Below are 17929 nucleotides of genomic sequence, written 5' to 3' on the forward strand. Positions count from 1 at the left end.
AGTGTTTTTGAATATTTATCAACAGGTTTCCCCTTTGCTGCATGGTCCCACAATCAATAATGTCAGTCATGCTCAGGGTGGAAAGCATTAGGGGCAGGGTTGGCAATTTTCTCCAGATCCACTTTTTTAAGATGTTGGTTGAACTTGTCTTAAGGTCCTGACAGAAATTAATAACTCGTGCTCTGAAAAAAGGAACAAAGAAAATACGTCATCTGTATCAGTTGTAAGCCTCTAAAAACTTCAACCAATGTCTGCCACGAGGTACCAATCTGATGAACCAATCAGACGCCTCCCTGTCTCCCTGCTCGTTCTCTACCTCTTGTGTGCTCTAGACCACACTCAAAGCGCGTCACTGATGACAGAGTTTATACTGTGAGTTTACTTACAGCTGAATGAGACATGAGACGACGTAGTTTCTACACAATGCAAGAGATGAGCTGAGGTCCACTTCTGGAGCAACGGCTAAATTTTCAGTATCTAATGGCTGTATAGCGTTTTAGCAATCTGGGAGCTTTGAAATTAAGACGGGGGTGCAAATGGCCTAGAGGTTAGATGGTGCCCCCATGTACGGAGGCTATAGTCCTCCAAGCGAGCGGCCCTTTGGCGTCTTTCCTGCATGTCATACCCCACTTTCTCTCCCTGATTTCCAGCTCTATCCACTGTCCTATCAATTGAAGGCAAAAAGGCCCCCAAAAGAAATGTAGAAAAAAATGAAGGCAATCGCTTTTACACAGCATAAACGTGGACATTAACAATAAGACACCATAACGACTTTGAAGCCTCCCACCCTGAGCGTGATGTCACAACAACATGGCCGCCCTGACAAAACGGTCTTCCGTTTCTTTGTTTAAGTAAAATAATTTTTCCTGGTGGTTTTCCTTTCTAATTCCCTGGCATAAAAACAATCAAACACTGGAACTCATTTCAATAAAGCATGTAAAGCAATGTGCTAAAGGAGAATAATTCAGTAAGAAAAAAACGGTCAAATCTCAGTGACCTTCATTCTATAAGAGAAAACTACACACTTCTACTTCGCTGTTTGTTTCACAGTTTGTGAAAGAAATGACAGCTATGTAGACATGTTAATGTTAAGACTCTTAGGAGCTAGCTTTGCATAAAAGGTTGGCCACTTTAAATTCAGCTTCTATAGTAGATCGGTTTATATCAGTGGTCCAGCATGAAAAATTACGAAGACTTGTGAGATCTTCCTCCAGAACATCAGCTAATGTGTCTACTACTGTCTTAGTACTCGAGATTGGCCTTGGTTTCAAGACCACTTTTTAAAGGTCTCTGTCTTGAAATCAAAAGCATTTTGCCTCGGTCTTGACTGGGCGGACCACCACTGACAGGCTTCCACGTCATTACTGTGATTAGCTAAAAAAAAACAGTACTAACTTGGCAAACAGACTTGAGTTAGTTTTAGCGAACCAAACAGGTAAGGTGTGAAAACGCCCTTAGATTAATATAACGACACATTCTGGACCCAAATAAGTGACTGTCATAGAGAAGACATGTTAGCACAGCTTGGCTCAGCTAAAGAAGTCCAGACTCGGCCTCTGGAAAATCCCCACATCCTCGTGACACCTTCACTGTCATTGGAGACAGCAGCTCCTTTGACAGTAAAGCATTATTTAAAGAGGACATATTACAGCCCTTCTCCACCTTTTCAAACAGTCCCCTGTGGTCTAAATGAAACATCTGTGCTGTGCTTTGTACAAATTTTATCCTGAATCAAGCACCAGAGGAGGTTTGTGACCCTGTAGAAACCAGCTCTCTCAGAACGCTCCGTTTTAGTGTGTGTGTGTCTCTTTAAATGTAATGACCCCCCTGAGTTTTCCCTGTAGACTTCACTCCTCTGTAGCGAGAATAAAAATGGAGGACCTGCGCAAAAGCTTTGTTCTAGGCCAGGGGTGGAGTCCATGGGTGGAGATACCAGGGGAGGGGAGGGTATTTTTTTTTTACCAGAATCCCACTGTGACATCACAAAGAGAGCACATTTGAAACAGAGCATTTTTCTCTGTGTTGTAAGACTTATGCAGACCACAAACAAAGGACTGGATGGATTTATTTCACATTTTGTGGGTCGTTAGACACTCAGGTTACCTAAATATATGTTGAAAAACACTATGAAAGTGAATTTTCACAATATGTCCCCTTTAAAGACTTTGGTAAAAACTGACCAAGCAGACCTCTGAAGATTATTCCCTGCTGCTAACGCCTGTTCTTTTAGACGGAGTATAACACCCAAAATAGGATTCTGTTTCAGCGCCAGTGTGTGATAAGTCACAATGTTCCTGACAGAGCCGCAGTAGTGAGCAGCTATTTCTCTGATATACGGCAGCAGTTCACACAGAGCTGCATCGCCGCGGGCACAATTAGCTTTTAATGGCCTTCGGTTGATTTACCCGAGGACTCGACAATGTCAGCTTGATGGATTAACACGACGGAGACTTATGACGTCAAAGTCGTTGAAAGTCTCACTGTTCAACCTGAGATAAAACGCTGAGTTTCTGTTCTAAAAGGTTTATTTAACATCCAACACGTTACTTGGACATCACAGGGGGCGTGAACATTGTCCAACCTCTCTCCTGCACACACACACACACACACACACACATCAGGAGAGTCTGGACATCTCAGGGCTGTGTTGGCATGGTGAGGGGCTCGTTCCCTGAAGGAGGAAAGGAGCAGAAATCAGACATCACACACATGGACAGGGAAGAAGCAGAAGTGTAAAATATTTATGTCAATGCACAAACACTTGACCTACAAGTGAAGTAAGTTCAGAATGTAACCAACAGGACAAAAACCCTCACCTCTCCACAGCTGGCTGGATCCTCATGGTGGACCTGGAGAGATGGACCTCCTATATAAAACCTCGTCCACCTCAGAGTGTGACGCTCCCTGAAACAGAAAGAAAACAGGCATAGTCCCTTCCACTCTTGAATCATTAAAAGAAATCATGTGCAACAAATCCCAAAGATCGCGTGCAGACAGTCTATGGTCCTGCAGCGATCACAGGGAATAAACGTCACCACCCCCTCTCACTCGCTCCAGGTGAATTCTCCTGATTATATCCTGCTGCGTTCCCACTTAGGCTTGCCAGGAGGCTGCCAGGAGAAACTCTACATATTCAATCAAGAGACATGTATTGGCCTTGGAAACAGCAACTGGTCTGACACCAGATTATAAAAAGATGCTGATGCGGAGGTTTCTATAATGTTATATTTTACTCACATAGACAAGTCGGCGTACAGCTTTTGGTGTCGTGAGGAGTCCTCGAACCCGCTCCTGGACCTCCTCCCATTCTCTGTGAGAACTAAACATTAAATCAAAAGTCAGGCAACATCAGTGATACTTATTTATCATTCATCAATACTCTCTTTAGAAATGAAATCTGCTTCTTTGTAGTCAAACCTCAGTCAGATGATAAAAGTCAAAATCTATTTAAAGCTCCAATCAGTAAGATGTGTAGAGAGTGAAATGATAAAGTGAGCTTACTATCTGATCAGACATTAAAGAAACATGCTATGTTGAAGTGCTGGCTTCTCTGACAACAATGCAGCAGCCAGTATGTCCTCCTTCTAACTTTAGATTCTGCTCCTGAATGATCTGGATTTGTTTGAACCAGAGAAGGTAGGCGGTTTTAAATCACCCCCACACGGCCGTTTTGGACACCCCTCGGGTTTGCCAGATATGAGAGCAGTTATCAGGTCAACAGGTGTTGCAGCGATGGAAGTGGGCAAGAGGACTGGTTCAGATAGAAGTGATTGTACCCGACCTAAAAAGCCTCTGCATGTTTCTAATAAGCTCCACGAGCAGAAACGTGCTCAAACTAGGATCAATATTGGAGATGCTTTTGAAAAATGGAGAGAAGTTAGAACACAGAAAGGTTTACAGACTGATGCAGAGCTGGATAAACACTGAAGCTTCAGTGTCCACCACATGGTGACCTGCGTGAGCATGGACTCTAGAGAGGAGGGGGGAGGGGGAGACAATTCTCTATGATGTTTAGAATTTGTACTGCAGTACCAACACTAGGTGTCAGAGTTACATATTTCTCCTTTAATCCCTGTTTAAGTACAGAATTAAAGATTATGTTTTGGACCATGATGGACCTCTGAGCCAATAAAAATACAGCATATATTGTTATTTTATATTTGCCTTCTTTTCCTTCTCTATATCTGCAGTGATGTGCATTGCTGGGGGGCTTCCTGATACTTACCTCCTCTGCCTGGCCTGTTCTCTGCAGGACTGCCACAGTCTTGAGGGGTCTTTGTGGTAGTCCGGGGGGTCCCGTGTGTCTGAAGAGCTGGACTCGTCTTCTGATGTCCCTCCAACCTGCAAAATGAAAACAGAGATATCGTCACATTGATGCATCTGCAGCGCTGCATTTGAGAAATTTCTTTTTCTAATAGTTCACTAAAGGGCGTTATTTAAGGTTACGCTAGTCATCCTTATCCTTCGAATATTTCTGTTTCTTCCACTTTCAGATATTAATGTATGTTCTCATTGTAGCGTCGTATAGAGGACTCTGTTGCTTTGTCTGCCACTTTTGCAATCGCTCTTTTTCCGTCATGTCTTGCCTGAGGAGAAACCCCCCCCCCCCCCATCTGTTAGGGATATGGTGCGTTCAAATTGTCCCTCCTATCTCCTTTCACTATCCACTTTAGCTTAACCCCGGGGAAAACGTTATGAGGTCAAGGAAAGATGTTAGGAGAATTCATAAAGGACTTAGGGAAAGGCGATCTCGTTGCTCTGACAATCCGACCACATTTCCACTAGGCGACATCATTAAATGCAACGTGCCAGTGGAGGTTAATGACGTGGGTCTGCCGTGTTGAAACTACAATGTTCAGAAAATGGACTACTAAAAGCTCATCTAAAAAACTTTCCCCTGTGCCTTCTTACCGGTGAAATAAACCTAATTACCACATGGTTGGGATTGAAATAAAAGCAATATAGACTACCAGGCTACAAGTAAGAAAAGTGAAACCATCACCTTACTGTCCACTCAGAAATCAACATCAAAATAAGTATGACTGTATGAAATTAATTGTTACATTTATGCAAGATATACATAATGTTTTAAGCATACAAATGTACAACTGCACATAGCATCCTTAAGTGAATGAAATATGTTCAATAAAACATCATCTGGCTAAAAATGTCTGCTTATCCCTTCATCTCTTACGTGAGCTGAGCCCCTTTACAGTCATCGTTAATGTTCGTGAACGGTCGGCTGCGCGACTCACTTTAAATGTTGCGACCGCAAGGAATTGTGGGGCGGCATATCTCATCTCCTTTCGTGGCATATCTCATCTCCTTTCGTAAAGGATGGTCCAGTGTATCCTAAGCTAAAGGAGGTTATAAAGGAAGCATTGTCCCACCTTTCCTTAACTTTTAGAGAATCTGAACGGCTCTTATCACTTAAATGCTTCCGGGTCATTTCACTCAGTTAGGAACCTTACTAAGAAAAAATGGCAATTTGAACGCACCAATAGTCTCCTGCAGAGAGGTGCATGTGTGAACGACCACCTCAGGAGGATTACTTTGCAGGCCAAAGTGCAGAAATAAATGATACCTACCAAACTGTTGGATAACGATTTTCTTCTCACAGTCGGAGAATCTTTCACTGTAACAGCAGAAAACACAGAGAGATATATTGCTCTGGTTATAGAAAGTTGACTGTATGTAGGTTTAGAGGACAGTAGGAAACTTTAAATATAGGTTATCATCAAACTAACCAGCTTTGGTCTTATCAGTAGCAGTATAACTTTATCAGAACACATTACAAGCTGCTGTAACTTGACAATGTTTGACATTGTAAAATGTGATAAGAAGCAACAGAGCAGTTTTTTTTAACCTGTGGATGATTTTACCTGTGGATGAAGACCTGGTCAAAGGTGAGGAGGAGCTGGTTAACGGAGCAGAGCGTCGGGGCGAGGCAGACCGACCGGCTCCAGGCCATGAAGCTATCAGCTACACGCAGAACATGAAGACATTATTCAGAAAGGAAACAGAAAACAACTCTGAGTAGTCAGAAGACAAGAAAAGCTTTATACAGTCCATTTAGCATTATTATTAATGGTAATTCCCCACTCGGTCTGGCAGTCTGTATTTATTTCTCTATATTCGTCTCTAACCCCCTCTTCACACCCCATCCAGTCAAGGCCGATTGCTGTTCCAGTGAGTCTGGTTCTGCTTTAGGTTTCTGCATTTTCAAAGGACTGTTTTTCTTTGCTATTGTTGCAGAGTGTTTGCTGATTGCTGGGCTTGTGTGGGGAAAAAAGGAGCACACTCAAACAGTAACAAACCTTCAAGTGCACGTTCGCAAATAGACTTACAAGAAAACTGAAAATTATATTTAACATTTGGTCCAACATGAAAAGGCATAAAGATATTTAGCTAATAAATAAATGACTTTCCTGATTATAAACAAAGATCGTTGAGAAATCCAGGGATGTGTCTATGCATTTCCACTCAACTGAGTCTTCATCAGGACGTCAAAAAGCCATTAGCTTGGTTTTAAAATAAGTGTTGTACCACTCCCAGGGAGAATGATGACCTCTAAAGTTTCCTAAGATTTAAGCTTTAACGACTGAGCCATAAGAGAAGAAATAAAGATAGTGGAAAGAAGCAAAATCAGTTGATGGTTTATAACAGAGTGAGTGGGATGCAGGGATAATAAGTGCCTCAGTTATCCCTTTTACCTCTTACAAGGTAACAACAAATAAACATAAAACCAGTCACACGACTGGACAGGTGACAGAGAGGTAAACTCATAAAATTGCCTAACTTTTATTCTTGTATTGCTTTTAAACCTGGGCAACTGAGACAAAAAAAAATGTCTAATCCATCACAGCTTGAATGCAACCCAAATGCTCTTTGAATTAATTTAAATTATTCATTATACAGACATTCAGAGCAAAGTTAGCACTTAATGTGCAAATACTACATTGCAAAAGAAGTCAAAGTTTTATATTTATGTGATATTACTGATATTATATGTCGTTAGAGGCTAAAAGCTGAATAATGTTCATTCCTTCAGTATTCACATCTAATCAGTTTAACCTTTAGTCTAAGTGAATGTTTGTTGCAACATTTGAAAATGGATGTGATATTGTGTTTACAAGAATGGGACACTACCTACAGTCTCTAAGTGTACTATCGGAGGTAGAGCCTTCAGTTAGTTAGAAAAGTGGTTTTCCTGGATGTAAGAAGTGTATAAATTCTTAAGTATTGGAGAAAATGTTTTAAGAGCGATCACAAGGACCTTAACCCTTAACAAAGTTCCTCCTTGAGTCCATGCAGGATAATCTCAGAGTTTTAAAGATATACCCTATAGCAGCATGGTGGGACAACCCTAACACATAATGCCTCCGCTCGTGGCAGCCCCTAGTGCTGCATGAAAACGTGAGAGTTACCTGGTTGTAGATCTGCTGTATTACTCTAAACACAGATTTAAAGGTATATTATGTGACACATCTTTGACCTTACATGAGGTCAAGATGCTCTTACATGTGAAGGATCACAAAGCATGAGAGAGGAGGTGTTAGGTGAAGTAACAGCTGTGTGGAGACAAACTTGACTCAGCTCTGCCATCTGCTGGCAGAGCATGAAAATAAAGATGTGTAGTTTGCTCTTACAGGCTGAGAGGTGCTGGTGCTGTTCCAGGTCTCTGGGCCTCTGTGTGCTGAAGAGTCCAGACTGAGTTGGGTTAGACCCTGACTGTTTCCAGCTCTCAGAGGAGACAGGGACTGAGATCTGGAGATGAGTGACGGTGATCTGGCGCTGCTGAGTCTGTCCGTGTTTGTCCTGACACCTCGTCTTCTCTGAGGAGAGGAGGTCCTGGGTCTGCTGGAGGGCTTCCTGATTCTCTTCATCACTGGCTTCTGGAATTAAGAGAGTGGATCTCATAACAATATCTTAATATATCGACCTTCTGATAAAACTACAGGTATGAAAAGTGATAACCCCAACCCTCTCTACCGGTCATTCTTGCTATGTCTTCATATAAATTCTGGATCATATTTAAGGTCTAAAATGACGAGCCCGCCCATAATACATGTTTTATCTTAAGTAGCCTCTGTGACCCAAAGTTCTTAAAGGCAAAGAAGGTGCGTTGACTTAAAGACGACATTTTGTGTTTCAAAAATCCTTCCCTGTGCATAACTTAGCACACAAAACATAGAGCATATTTGCAGATTGAGAGTAAATTTAATTTGCCAGAATTACAATTATTTCGGCTAGTACATACAGTACGCATACATATGTTTTGTTTAGCATCTAATAACCACAGTGAAAAGCATCAAACGTAAATCATATTACAAACAGGAACTACAAAAAGTTGATTTGCAGAAAGAAAAATAAGCTAAAAACATAATATTTCATGTGTACTGATTTTAAACATTATCTGAAAAGTGCTTAAAAATAAAGCTACAAGTTGCCAAAAAGAGCTGCAGTTATATGAATCCATGAAGTGGATAGGTAGTGACTAATCCGGTCCTCTTAATGTGGACATGAGAGATGTCAGAGTGGGGCTGCTTCACAGGGAGCGCACCAGAGCTGTTCGGGATGAAATGCCTTGCTCAGGGGCAGCTCTGCAGTACTCAGGAAGTGACCTGGCACCTCTCCAGCAACCAAACCAACTTCCACAACATGGTCAGCAGTGGGACTTGAGCCGGCGACCCTCCAGTTCCCAACCCAAGTCCCTACAGACTGAGCTACTGCCGCCCTATCATAAGTCATCTCGATATATCGGAGGCTCATTAGTGAATCTTTACCATGAGCACATTGGGGTAAAAGTTGATCTTTGCATCAGCTGAGCACTCAATGATGGTCGTCTTGCTGGAAAACTCCAGCCTGGGAGCGATACCCTGAGAAAAAGAAGAAATATGCGGCTCTTAGAGACATGAAACTACAAACATCTACGAGAGCAGGTAACAGGTGTGTCTGCAGATACTTAATCACTAACAGGAAAGTGAGACGCTCGGGTCATCAGAACCTCTCGATCCACTCCGGAGAACGAAGGAAGCAGTTTGGGCTCCGGGAACAAGAAACGTCGAGCGTCTTCTTCAAAGCAGGCCAGAATGTCGCCCGCTGCAAACACAATTACTAAATAATCCAACACAAATAAAACAAGATGAACGATTAAGTATGACTATGATGATGAAACACGTTTACCTGGAGGAATCAGCTGCACCAGATCAATTCTGACCGTCTCATCTAAAGAGGAAAGGGAGTCAATAAAAGATCATCAGCAGAAACATGATAAAAGTCATACTAAATATTATGATTCATAACATTTCCATTCTTTATTTTTAAGATTACCACCCTATGCCCCTGACGCACAGACACCACCATTGGACTGCGTTGTCCCTAACCACCACCTGACGCCCAGCCACCACCGCCGTCCTCATTCATACACGGCCTGCTCCGACCTCCACCTCAGCGGCAAGTGTGGACGACAGGAACACAAAGGAGAAATCCTTCCTGCATATTATCCCATCTGCTCTTTTACAAGGTGGCTTGAAACACCTTGGCAGTGCTCAGAACGTGAACTTGCACCTCTTCAATTACCAGACCAATTTCCAGACTAGGTCCGCACCGGGACTTGAACCACCAACCCTTTGGTTAACAACCCAAGTCCCTACAGACTGAGCTACTTGCGTCACATTTTATGCTTATTTTCACTTTTTATCACACAAAAGACAGAGCTGCAGGGACACATGGCAAGATGATTAATGAAATGAATCGTATAAAATGTGTCAGTATAAATGAAGAATGGAAGGCTAAGAAGTCTAAGAGGATTATGACATTGGGAATTCAATTTAAAAAATAAGTATGTTAAGGTTAATGTTAATGATTATAACAAGTTAAGGTGACTTACACTCGAGCATTACTGCGATGTCTCCAGGGTCGACTGCATGTCTGAAAATCTAAACATAGCACAAAACAAATTAGGATTCTTTCTAACATAGCTTCCTTATTTTTTAAACAGCAGGATTTAACATCCTTGTTAGTAATTACTTGCAGTCACCCTGGCTCTGCTTCCCACACCCTTTCTCAAGGATCTCTCTTCAGACTTCTCCCTGTGTCTTTCTCTTGTGTTCTCTTTGTCGTTCTTTTCATGTGTAACTTTGGCACCAGGAGTAGTTGCATTTTGTCTTTGGCGGCCATGACAGGCCATGTGGCAGGGTAGGAAGTATCAGTGTTGTCACTACCTGGAGCTTGTATTTACAGAGTATGGGTCTGTTGAAGGTGGCAACGCTGTCGGGGCTGTGTGGTTAGGTAGGTAAGATAAAGAAGTGGGTGGGCGCCGGTGAGAGCATGTAGGGGGCTGAATCTGGGATGCTGGAGCTCACTGTCCAGCCTTCCTGAGGTGTCGTGGGACTAATCGGGCGAAACACCAGTCAATGGAGGTTCCCACTTGACGACCCCAATGACCTCCTGGCTCGTGCTGTCCATCGGTCTACAGGGTAAAGTTGTGGGGGCAAGAAGGGGTCCATAGGGTGGAGCTTACAGCTTGGGTCTACAATGCTGTTTTGGTTGTGTGATGGCGACCAATGGCCATAAGGTTAAGTAACGTATTAGTCAGGCATAGGGGCATTATTAGGATGAAAGATGTCTTTACCAATACTTTGTGTTAACTTCAAATTCAAATACATAATACAGATATGTCGCGATTTTCTTGATCATTCATATCTTCGGTAGTGTCGCAGCATTTTTATCCCACATCTTACGTAAAGACATACCTTTTCAAACGTCATCTTCTCATGAAACAGCAGCGGAAAGATGGCAGGGAGACATTCAGACTGACAGTACTGTCCCATGATGCACATGCTGATGTAGATATCATCTTTGTCTGACAGGTGAACTCCAGGACAAGAAACCTGAGAACAGTGGAAGAACATTTATTGGTTAGAAGCAAAATCTTTACTGACATTTTATACTTTATAATCAAAGGAGAAAAAATAAACTGACACCTAGTGTTTAAAATGGGTACTGCAGTCTAAATTCTAAACATTGTAGAGCGCTGTCTCCCCCCGCCTCCTCCTCTCTAGAGTCGATGCTCACACAGGTCACCATGTGGTGGATACTGAAGCTTCAGTGTTTATCCAGCTCTGCATCGGTCTCTAAACCTTTCTGTGTTCTAACCTCTCTCCATTTCTCAAAAGCATCTCCAATATTGATCCTAGTTTGAGCACGTTTCTGCTCGTGGAGCTTATTAGAAACATGCAGAGGCTTTTTAGGTCGGGTACAATCACTTCTATCTGAACCACTTCTCTTGCCCGCTTCCATCACTGCAACACCTGTTGACCTGATAACTGCTCTCATATCTGACAAACCGAGGGGCGTCCAAAACGGCCGTGTGGGGGTGTCTTAAAACCGCCTACCTTCTCTGGTCCAAACAAATCCAGAGCATTCAGGAGCAGAATCTAAACTTCTCAAGCTTTATCTCGACCATAATTACAACTAGATATCGGTCATTTCCTCTGTTTACGAAAAAAGTTAATTCCCAAACTATTCACAATATTTTATCCATGCAGTGAAAACAAACAAAAAAACAAGATTCATCTCAAGAGGCTATCCATCAATGAACAGAATTTCTCTCCATCCTTAGGTTTAATCTGGATAGTAATGTATGCACGATTTGTCATGTAGAAATTGAATCTCAGGAAATTATTTTCTAAGGTTGTAAAACTGAGAAGCTTTTTTGGTACATTCTTTATTAACAAATATTAATTTGTTTAGAGTTAATCAAGTTTGTAGCATTTATAAAAGGCTTTAAAAAAACCTTTAGTCCTTTTTTTTTATTTAGCCTATATAATTTTGATATTTTCCAAGTTGTCATATATTTTTGTATTGCTGTTTTCTGGCCATATTGGTTGTTTTACTTTTTATTTTGTTATCTTAATATGCTGCTTGTGCTTGGAGTATTATGTGAAAAGTTCATCAGTTTGTTGAAAATGATGACCAAATCTTAAAAATACCAAAGCTACAGTTAGCTATTATCCAATACAATACATTATTTTGACTAATTATGCAAAGCAGCTGTTGAATTAACCCACCTGGTAATAATTACAGGTAAACAGCGTCATGACATTTAAATTCAGCCAAGCTGTTAAATAATTATATATTTGGTACTTTATCTACATGCCCAAATATGTCCCATAACTTGTCAAACACCATTGTTAATTTACATTAACAAGAAGATATTTATCTTTACTGCTAGGTGAGAAAATATTAAAATGACGTGAATGTCTGCTGATGTTTGGTTGGTCCCAGTCTGTATCAGCTGGTTAGGTTTAAAATAACTAAAGAAAAGAAGAAATCTTACCGCTCTAAACTTCAATTCAACCACAACTTTCAGGGCTTTGCGGGACATTTGATTAATTTAATAAAAATTAAAAAATACTATGTAAAACGGATCAACAAGCTAACCGTAGCCTACAGCTTATTTTCTCCGGTTGAGTGTCACGTTACCGTGTCACCATGGTTACTGCAACTTCCGGGTTTCGTTGACAGAGAAGCTAAAGACCGTTTCCGCCACAACCAAAACATAAAAGTAAACTTTTAGGTCGAGATATTATTATATATTATTATTATTATAGTCATTTACGGTTATAAGTCGTTAGCTGCTTCCCCTTGATGGAGTTCATGACTTTATTATAACATGAAGAGTTATTTATTATGTAGTATTTTAAATCATTTTTCATGTTTTTGTAATGAATCTCACAACCTCCCTCTCAGTGTCTTGAGACTCCCCAGGGCCGTCTGCAGGAGCCTCTTCTTGGAGGAGGCTGGCTTCTCCCCCTCCATCAGGAACATTTATACGTTTAAGATAAATTAAATATCCTTGTTCTCTTGGAGTAGAACCTGAGATTCCCTTAAGAATGGATGTATTTACACATCTTTGCTTCCACCCCTGTTAACCTCAAATCTGTTTATACTTCCAAACCTCACTTCCTTCTGTCTCCACGGTCCAATTCCTTTCTTTTTACAACATTTTATTGTTGTGTTTTTGTTACACCATCCTTCAAAATATCATACATTTGATCTGATTGTCTCCCAATAGCAAAGTTAGAATTAAAGTCTCTGTTCATTTTCACTGTCTCACCGTTTCCGCCCAGGATTTACAAAAAAAAAGCTAGAAGTTCCTTGTTTAATCTTCATAGAAAATTTCTGATTAATATTTTGTATAATTCCATTTTGTTAAAGATGATCTAGAAACAGACTTTCTAGATCATCTTTTAAAACAGATTTTAAAAGCTTTTAAATTAATTCTTCCGGAACAGATTCGTCTACAAGCAAAAATAAAGGAAACATTTATTTCTCTTTCGTGTAATAACTGAATATTTTGCAGCAATTTGATTAAAAGAAAAAATGTCTTCAAACTGAAATATTACTGTAATTACAGGAGGCACAAAGTAAAATCTTCAATAAATATCTGTAAAAAAAAATAAGAAGCTTGAACAGAAACATTTCTGGTCAGAAAACAGCCTCAGCATCAACATCTCTACACTCTGAAGTTGAGCTACGTTTGAGGCTCTCAGGCAGTTTGTTCTGGTGTGTCACGGTCAGAGTCAGAGTCGGAGTTTTCCTCGTCTTCTTTCAGAGTATATTCTCCGCCCTGGGTGACGGCCACCGCTCCTTTCCTCCGAGGCAGGACGGTGAAGAAGGCGTCCCTCCAGCTGCCCTTCTCCAGGAACGCCAGGATGATCTCGAACACTGCAGGAGGAACGAAAACAGAAAATCAGAAGCCTCGTCTCTCGCGCTTATTGTAGATCTTGATGTCGCTACCCAGACTGTGTTATGAGTCCTTACCGTGGTTGACTGCCAGAACCTTCCGACTGTTCATCTTTACAAAGCTGCTCAGAGGAAGCTGTGCGTGCTCGATCCCCAGCTCTTTCGCCCTCTCAAACGTGATTCCCTGAAGGAGAAAAAAAACAAAAAACAGACAGTTCAGCGACCAGCCTGCAGTGATCTCAACACACAGTGAGCTACAGCTGTGACAGCAGACGGACCTTATGGTGGTTGTGGTCCACCAGCCCTCCTATCACGTAGGCCTTTTTCTGGTCCAGCTCCTCCAGCACGTTTGGAGAGTCTGACGTCAGGTACACCAGCTCCTCCTTCTCCACTACGTCCTTGTAGTGTTCTGTTTTAATGTGGATGTCCTGCACACACAGCAGCATGAACATTACACAAAGTTATATACCAGTTGAAGTGCAGTGAAAAAGAACTGAGACGTCTGCTGCAGGATGAACCCTCCAGGCTACTGTAGCTGCCTCCTGAATCTCTGTTTGCTGTATCATTGCATTTTCAGTAATTAAGGACTCAGGTTGAACTGAAAAAGACGATATCTCTGGCACTGCTGCTTTAATATTATTCCACTTTTGTTTTAGCTGAAGCTGTCAAATTAAAAAAATCACACATAGACGTCATTCAGGATCCTGCTCACCTTCCAGTTCACCCATCCTTTGTCCTTCTCGTCCATACTCTGCTTCAGCTGCCCCCCGATGCTCGTCAGATAAAACTGGAGATATAAGAGGAGTCGTTAAGCATCAGAGAACTTCCTCTGATCTGCAGTCACTCAGTTATGATCGAGCTGGGATTCAAGTGAGCGTATAGAGAAATTAACAGATGATGTGTTGTTACAGGTGCTAACCCCATATCGAGTACCTTTGTAAGTGTTTATGTATTTCATGCTTCTTTATACCTTTTAAATGTTTCTTTTCTTTGTCTGTTAAATGTTCTCAACAATCCTCTGAAGAATTTCAAGAAAAGAAAAGGTGGGTGGTCTCTCACCTGCACAGGATGTAAGGCTCGTCTGTTCTCAGCGTAGCACCTCTGGATCTGTTTGTGAAGCTTTCGGACGTCCTGAACACAAAACGATTATCATCAGTGAGGAGAGTGAGTCCCTCAGTTCATGTCTCTATAGCCCTGATCAGACTGCAGTTTCAAGACGTGATATTTACGCCCCTGTTACGTTTTTCCTTCAATCTGAAAGTTAAATTTTTTTGGGGGGGGATTTTGATATCCTTTATTAATCCCTGAGGGAAATTCGGGTAAGACATAATGGACGGACAAATTGATCCCCACTCTGTACCGTCTTCAGAGGTAGTCACAGAGGCGAGATGGGATCAGCCGGGGAGCTTCCACTGTGGCGTGGATTTGCAACGCTGAATCACAATGTGCATTCACAGAGTGGGACACCAATATAATGTCTTCGCAGACAATATGAACGTACAAAGACGTGATGACAGATGAACTTAGATACGGCACTTTTGTAAAACCAGCCAGCTGAAAGGGGCTAATGTTAGTTTGTTCAATCCCCCTCGAGAGAGCCGTTTACCTTCAACAGCATGAGGTCGTCGAAGCTGCAGTCCATCACCAGCCTCACAGAGCTCGGGGTCACCTCTCTGCGAGGACGTTTCCTAAAACTCTGAGCTTCTCCTCCCTCCTCCTCCGTTTGATTCTGCCTCTGCTCACGACGCTGCTGCTTCTTCTCTTTTCGTCTCTCCCTGCAAGATGAGAAACAAGATTATTATCATTTTCTTTTTATTGAAGCACAGTTAAACTAAGAGGTATTTGTTTGGACCAGAGAAGGTCGGCTGTTTTAAGACACCCCCACACGACCGTTTTGGACGCCCCTCGGTTTGTCAGATATGAGAGCAGTTATCAGGTCAACAGGTGTTGCAGTGATGGAAGCGGGCAAGAGAAGTGGTTCAGATAGAAGTGATTGTACCCGACCTAAAAAGCCTCTGCATGTTTCTAATAAGCTCCACGAGCAGAAACGTGCTCAAACTAGGATCAATATTGGAGATGCTTTTGAAAAATGGAGAGAGGTTAGAACACAGAAAGGTTTACAGACCGATGCAGAGCTGGATAAACACTGAAGCTTCAGTGTCCACCACATGGTGACCTGTGTGAGCATGGACTCTAGAGAGGAGGGGGCGGGGGGAGACAGCTCTCTATGATGTTTTAAATTTAGACTACAATACCCATTTTAAACACTAGGTGTCAGAGTTACATACTGCTCCTTTAACTTTGGAAAAATGAAAAACAAGACAAATATTTGAATGAAGTTTTGCTCTGTAGGAGGAACTATTGCTCCCTGTACCAGCCAGTCTGCATCACCACCACTAGATAAACATTGCTCACATGTGTTTACTCACTTTCTCAGCTCCCTCTCCTCCTCCCATTTCTGCTGCTTCAGGAGCTTCTTCCTCTGTCTTTTGGACAGACTTTGGTTTTCACCGTCAGCTCCTCCGTTTCTGCTCTCTGTCTGCACGCCGGCTGCAGCTTCACCCCTCACGGTGTCATCAGCCATCTGGGAGGCTCCACCAAAGCTGCTGCTGTGTTGATAAATGAACTAGCTGCTAATGTTAGCTCGCCTTGACTGGCTGCATTTAAACGACTCTCGCCGTTATTTATTTGTATTATATTTAATCAAGAATTCAACTTTTTAAATGACGTCAGCGCGGTGATATCTATCTACACACTGTCACACAAACCGAGTGAATAAAACTTCACAAGCAGTTCAACTTAGCAACACACACTTCCACATGTATACTGCTGCTGGCGCGGACGTGACGTCATCCGGCCGCTCCAGATGCGTTCACGTACAATCGGAATAACAGGCTTCCTGTTTCATTATCTAAAGTTTCAGCAGCAGTCCATTCTTTCCTGGAGGTTTTGCTTCGGCCACATTTTTTCTTTTCATAACACTTTCTTGTGGAGTAGTGATAAAATACCTGTTGGGGATAAATCTCACTTTTATTCAAAAAAATCGTTAACATTATATCTGTTTTGGATGAAGCAGAGCTTTCAAAAACCAACCCTTCCTTTCAAAGAACACAATTCAGAAGTGTAATCTGTTCCCTCTGGATTACTTCATTTAATAAAATGACATGTAGGGCTATCTTTCTGTGGAGGAAACATCATCTGCTTTGATTTTAAATGGTATCGCTGTATGTGACAGGAAACATAACAATAAACATAAACGTCTAGTTTTTCAAAGTAAAACCAATTATCTCAGGGAGGAAATGTTTACAAAATTCTTCATACAATCTGTAAATTCTTGACTCTCCTGCAGATGATTACAACACTGCAAAAACTCAAATCTTACCAAGTGTAGCCTATTTGTCTAATTTCTAGTCAAAAACTTCTAATTACATGGAGTATGAGCCACATTTTACTTCACAGGTACGTCCTATTCTTAAAATGTGATGGGGAGCCGGTGACCAGAGGTGCTGCTTGTCAACAGGGAACTGCTCGGGGCTCCAGACCGGTAGGGGGCCCATGAGGGCTCACAAACTTTAAACCAAAGCAGTGACCCAAAATGCAACTTGGGAAGAAAAAAAACTCCTTAAGGGGGCCACATCATTGCCTTGCTAAGCGTTGCATGCATGATTGATGTGGAAACCAAAGTTTGTCGATGACTGTCTGAGCGAAAAAAGAAACAGGTAAAAAGTGGAGGAGGAGTGCACATCGGGACACAGGCATGATGGTTATGATGGAGGGCCCCACAATTGATTTTTGCTTTGGGCCCCAGCAGACTCTATAGAATCGCCACTGCCTGTGACCTTGTGGTTGGTGGGCACGCCCAATGTGCATATAGGCCGTGGTCCTCTGGGCGGGCGGTCTGGGTTCAGGTCTGGCCTGTAGCTCCTTTGGCAGGTGGCATTTTTGCTGAATAGAAGCATTACAGGCCTCATTTTATACCCTTAATATCTCAAATCAAATGTTTATCTGGACTTGTCGGCTTATAAAAAGTGAAATGACTCAACTCAGATAAATACACCTGCTAAGATTTTAGTTTTCGCTTTGAATATATTCCTCATGAAGGCAGGTCTGATGCTGATCTGCTGATGATTTACATAGTTCAGAGTGTGAGTGTGTGTGTATGTGTGTGTGTGTGTTT

The 17929-nt window shown here is 41.9% G+C and overlaps 2 protein-coding genes across 2 annotated transcripts; both read right to left on the minus strand.

Annotated features, from left to right (window-relative positions):
- Positions 1-2507: 2507 nt before the first annotated feature.
- Positions 2508-13168, minus strand: spata6l (spermatogenesis associated 6-like). The gene is made up of 13 exons (XM_020643624.3): positions 12344-13168; positions 10758-10895; positions 9893-9941; positions 9187-9228; positions 8978-9102; positions 8787-8879; positions 7650-7895; positions 5883-5982; positions 5589-5635; positions 4226-4341; positions 3238-3319; positions 2817-2904; positions 2508-2671 (listed from the first exon to the last, which is right to left on the minus strand). Exons 1-12 carry the CDS (start codon positions 12389-12391, stop codon positions 2839-2841), a joined length of 1152 nt encoding a protein of 383 aa, XP_020499280.1. The 5' UTR covers positions 12392-13168; the 3' UTR covers positions 2508-2671; positions 2817-2838.
- A 152-nt stretch (positions 13169-13320) lies between these two features.
- trmt10a (tRNA methyltransferase 10A) lies at positions 13321-16601 on the minus strand. Its single transcript, XM_020643605.3, has 7 exons — positions 16182-16601; positions 15359-15527; positions 14812-14883; positions 14465-14539; positions 14031-14180; positions 13831-13936; positions 13321-13734 (listed from the first exon to the last, which is right to left on the minus strand). The coding sequence occupies exons 1-7, from the start codon at positions 16334-16336 to the stop codon at positions 13556-13558; spliced, it is 906 nt and encodes a 301-aa protein (XP_020499261.1). The 5' UTR covers positions 16337-16601; the 3' UTR covers positions 13321-13555.
- Between the last annotated feature and the right edge of the window lie 1328 nt (positions 16602-17929).

This window comes from Labrus bergylta, chromosome 22 (genome assembly GCF_963930695.1).
Source record: "Labrus bergylta chromosome 22, fLabBer1.1, whole genome shotgun sequence".
Taxonomy (NCBI): domain Eukaryota; kingdom Metazoa; phylum Chordata; class Actinopteri; order Labriformes; family Labridae; genus Labrus; species Labrus bergylta.

What these genes read in the sequence shown, in the direction of transcription:
- trmt10a (XM_020643605.3), bottom strand. Translation starts at nt 16,336, where the DNA reads ATGGCTGATGACACCGTGAGGGGTGAAGCTGCAGCCGGCGTGCAGACA. An exon ending in GAGGAGAGGGAGCTGAGAAA is followed by an intron (nt 15,528 to 16,181) that starts GTGAGTAAACAC and finishes CTCATCTTGCAG; the next exon opens with GGAGAGACGAAAAGAGAAGA. An exon ending in TGGACCACAACCACCATAAG is followed by an intron (nt 13,937 to 14,030) that starts GTCCGTCTGCTG and finishes TTTCTCCTTCAG; the next exon opens with GGAATCACGTTTGAGAGGGC.
- spata6l (XM_020643624.3), bottom strand. Translation starts at nt 12,391, where the DNA reads ATGTCCCGCAAAGCCCTGAAAGTTGTGGTTGAATTGAAGTTTAGAGCG. An exon ending in AGAAGATGACGTTTGAAAAG is followed by an intron (nt 9,942 to 10,757) that starts GTATGTCTTTAC and finishes TGCTATGTTTAG; the next exon opens with ATTTTCAGACATGCAGTCGA. An exon ending in GAACAGGCCAGGCAGAGGAG is followed by an intron (nt 3,320 to 4,225) that starts GTAAGTATCAGG and finishes TTTAATGTTTAG; the next exon opens with TTCTCACAGAGAATGGGAGG.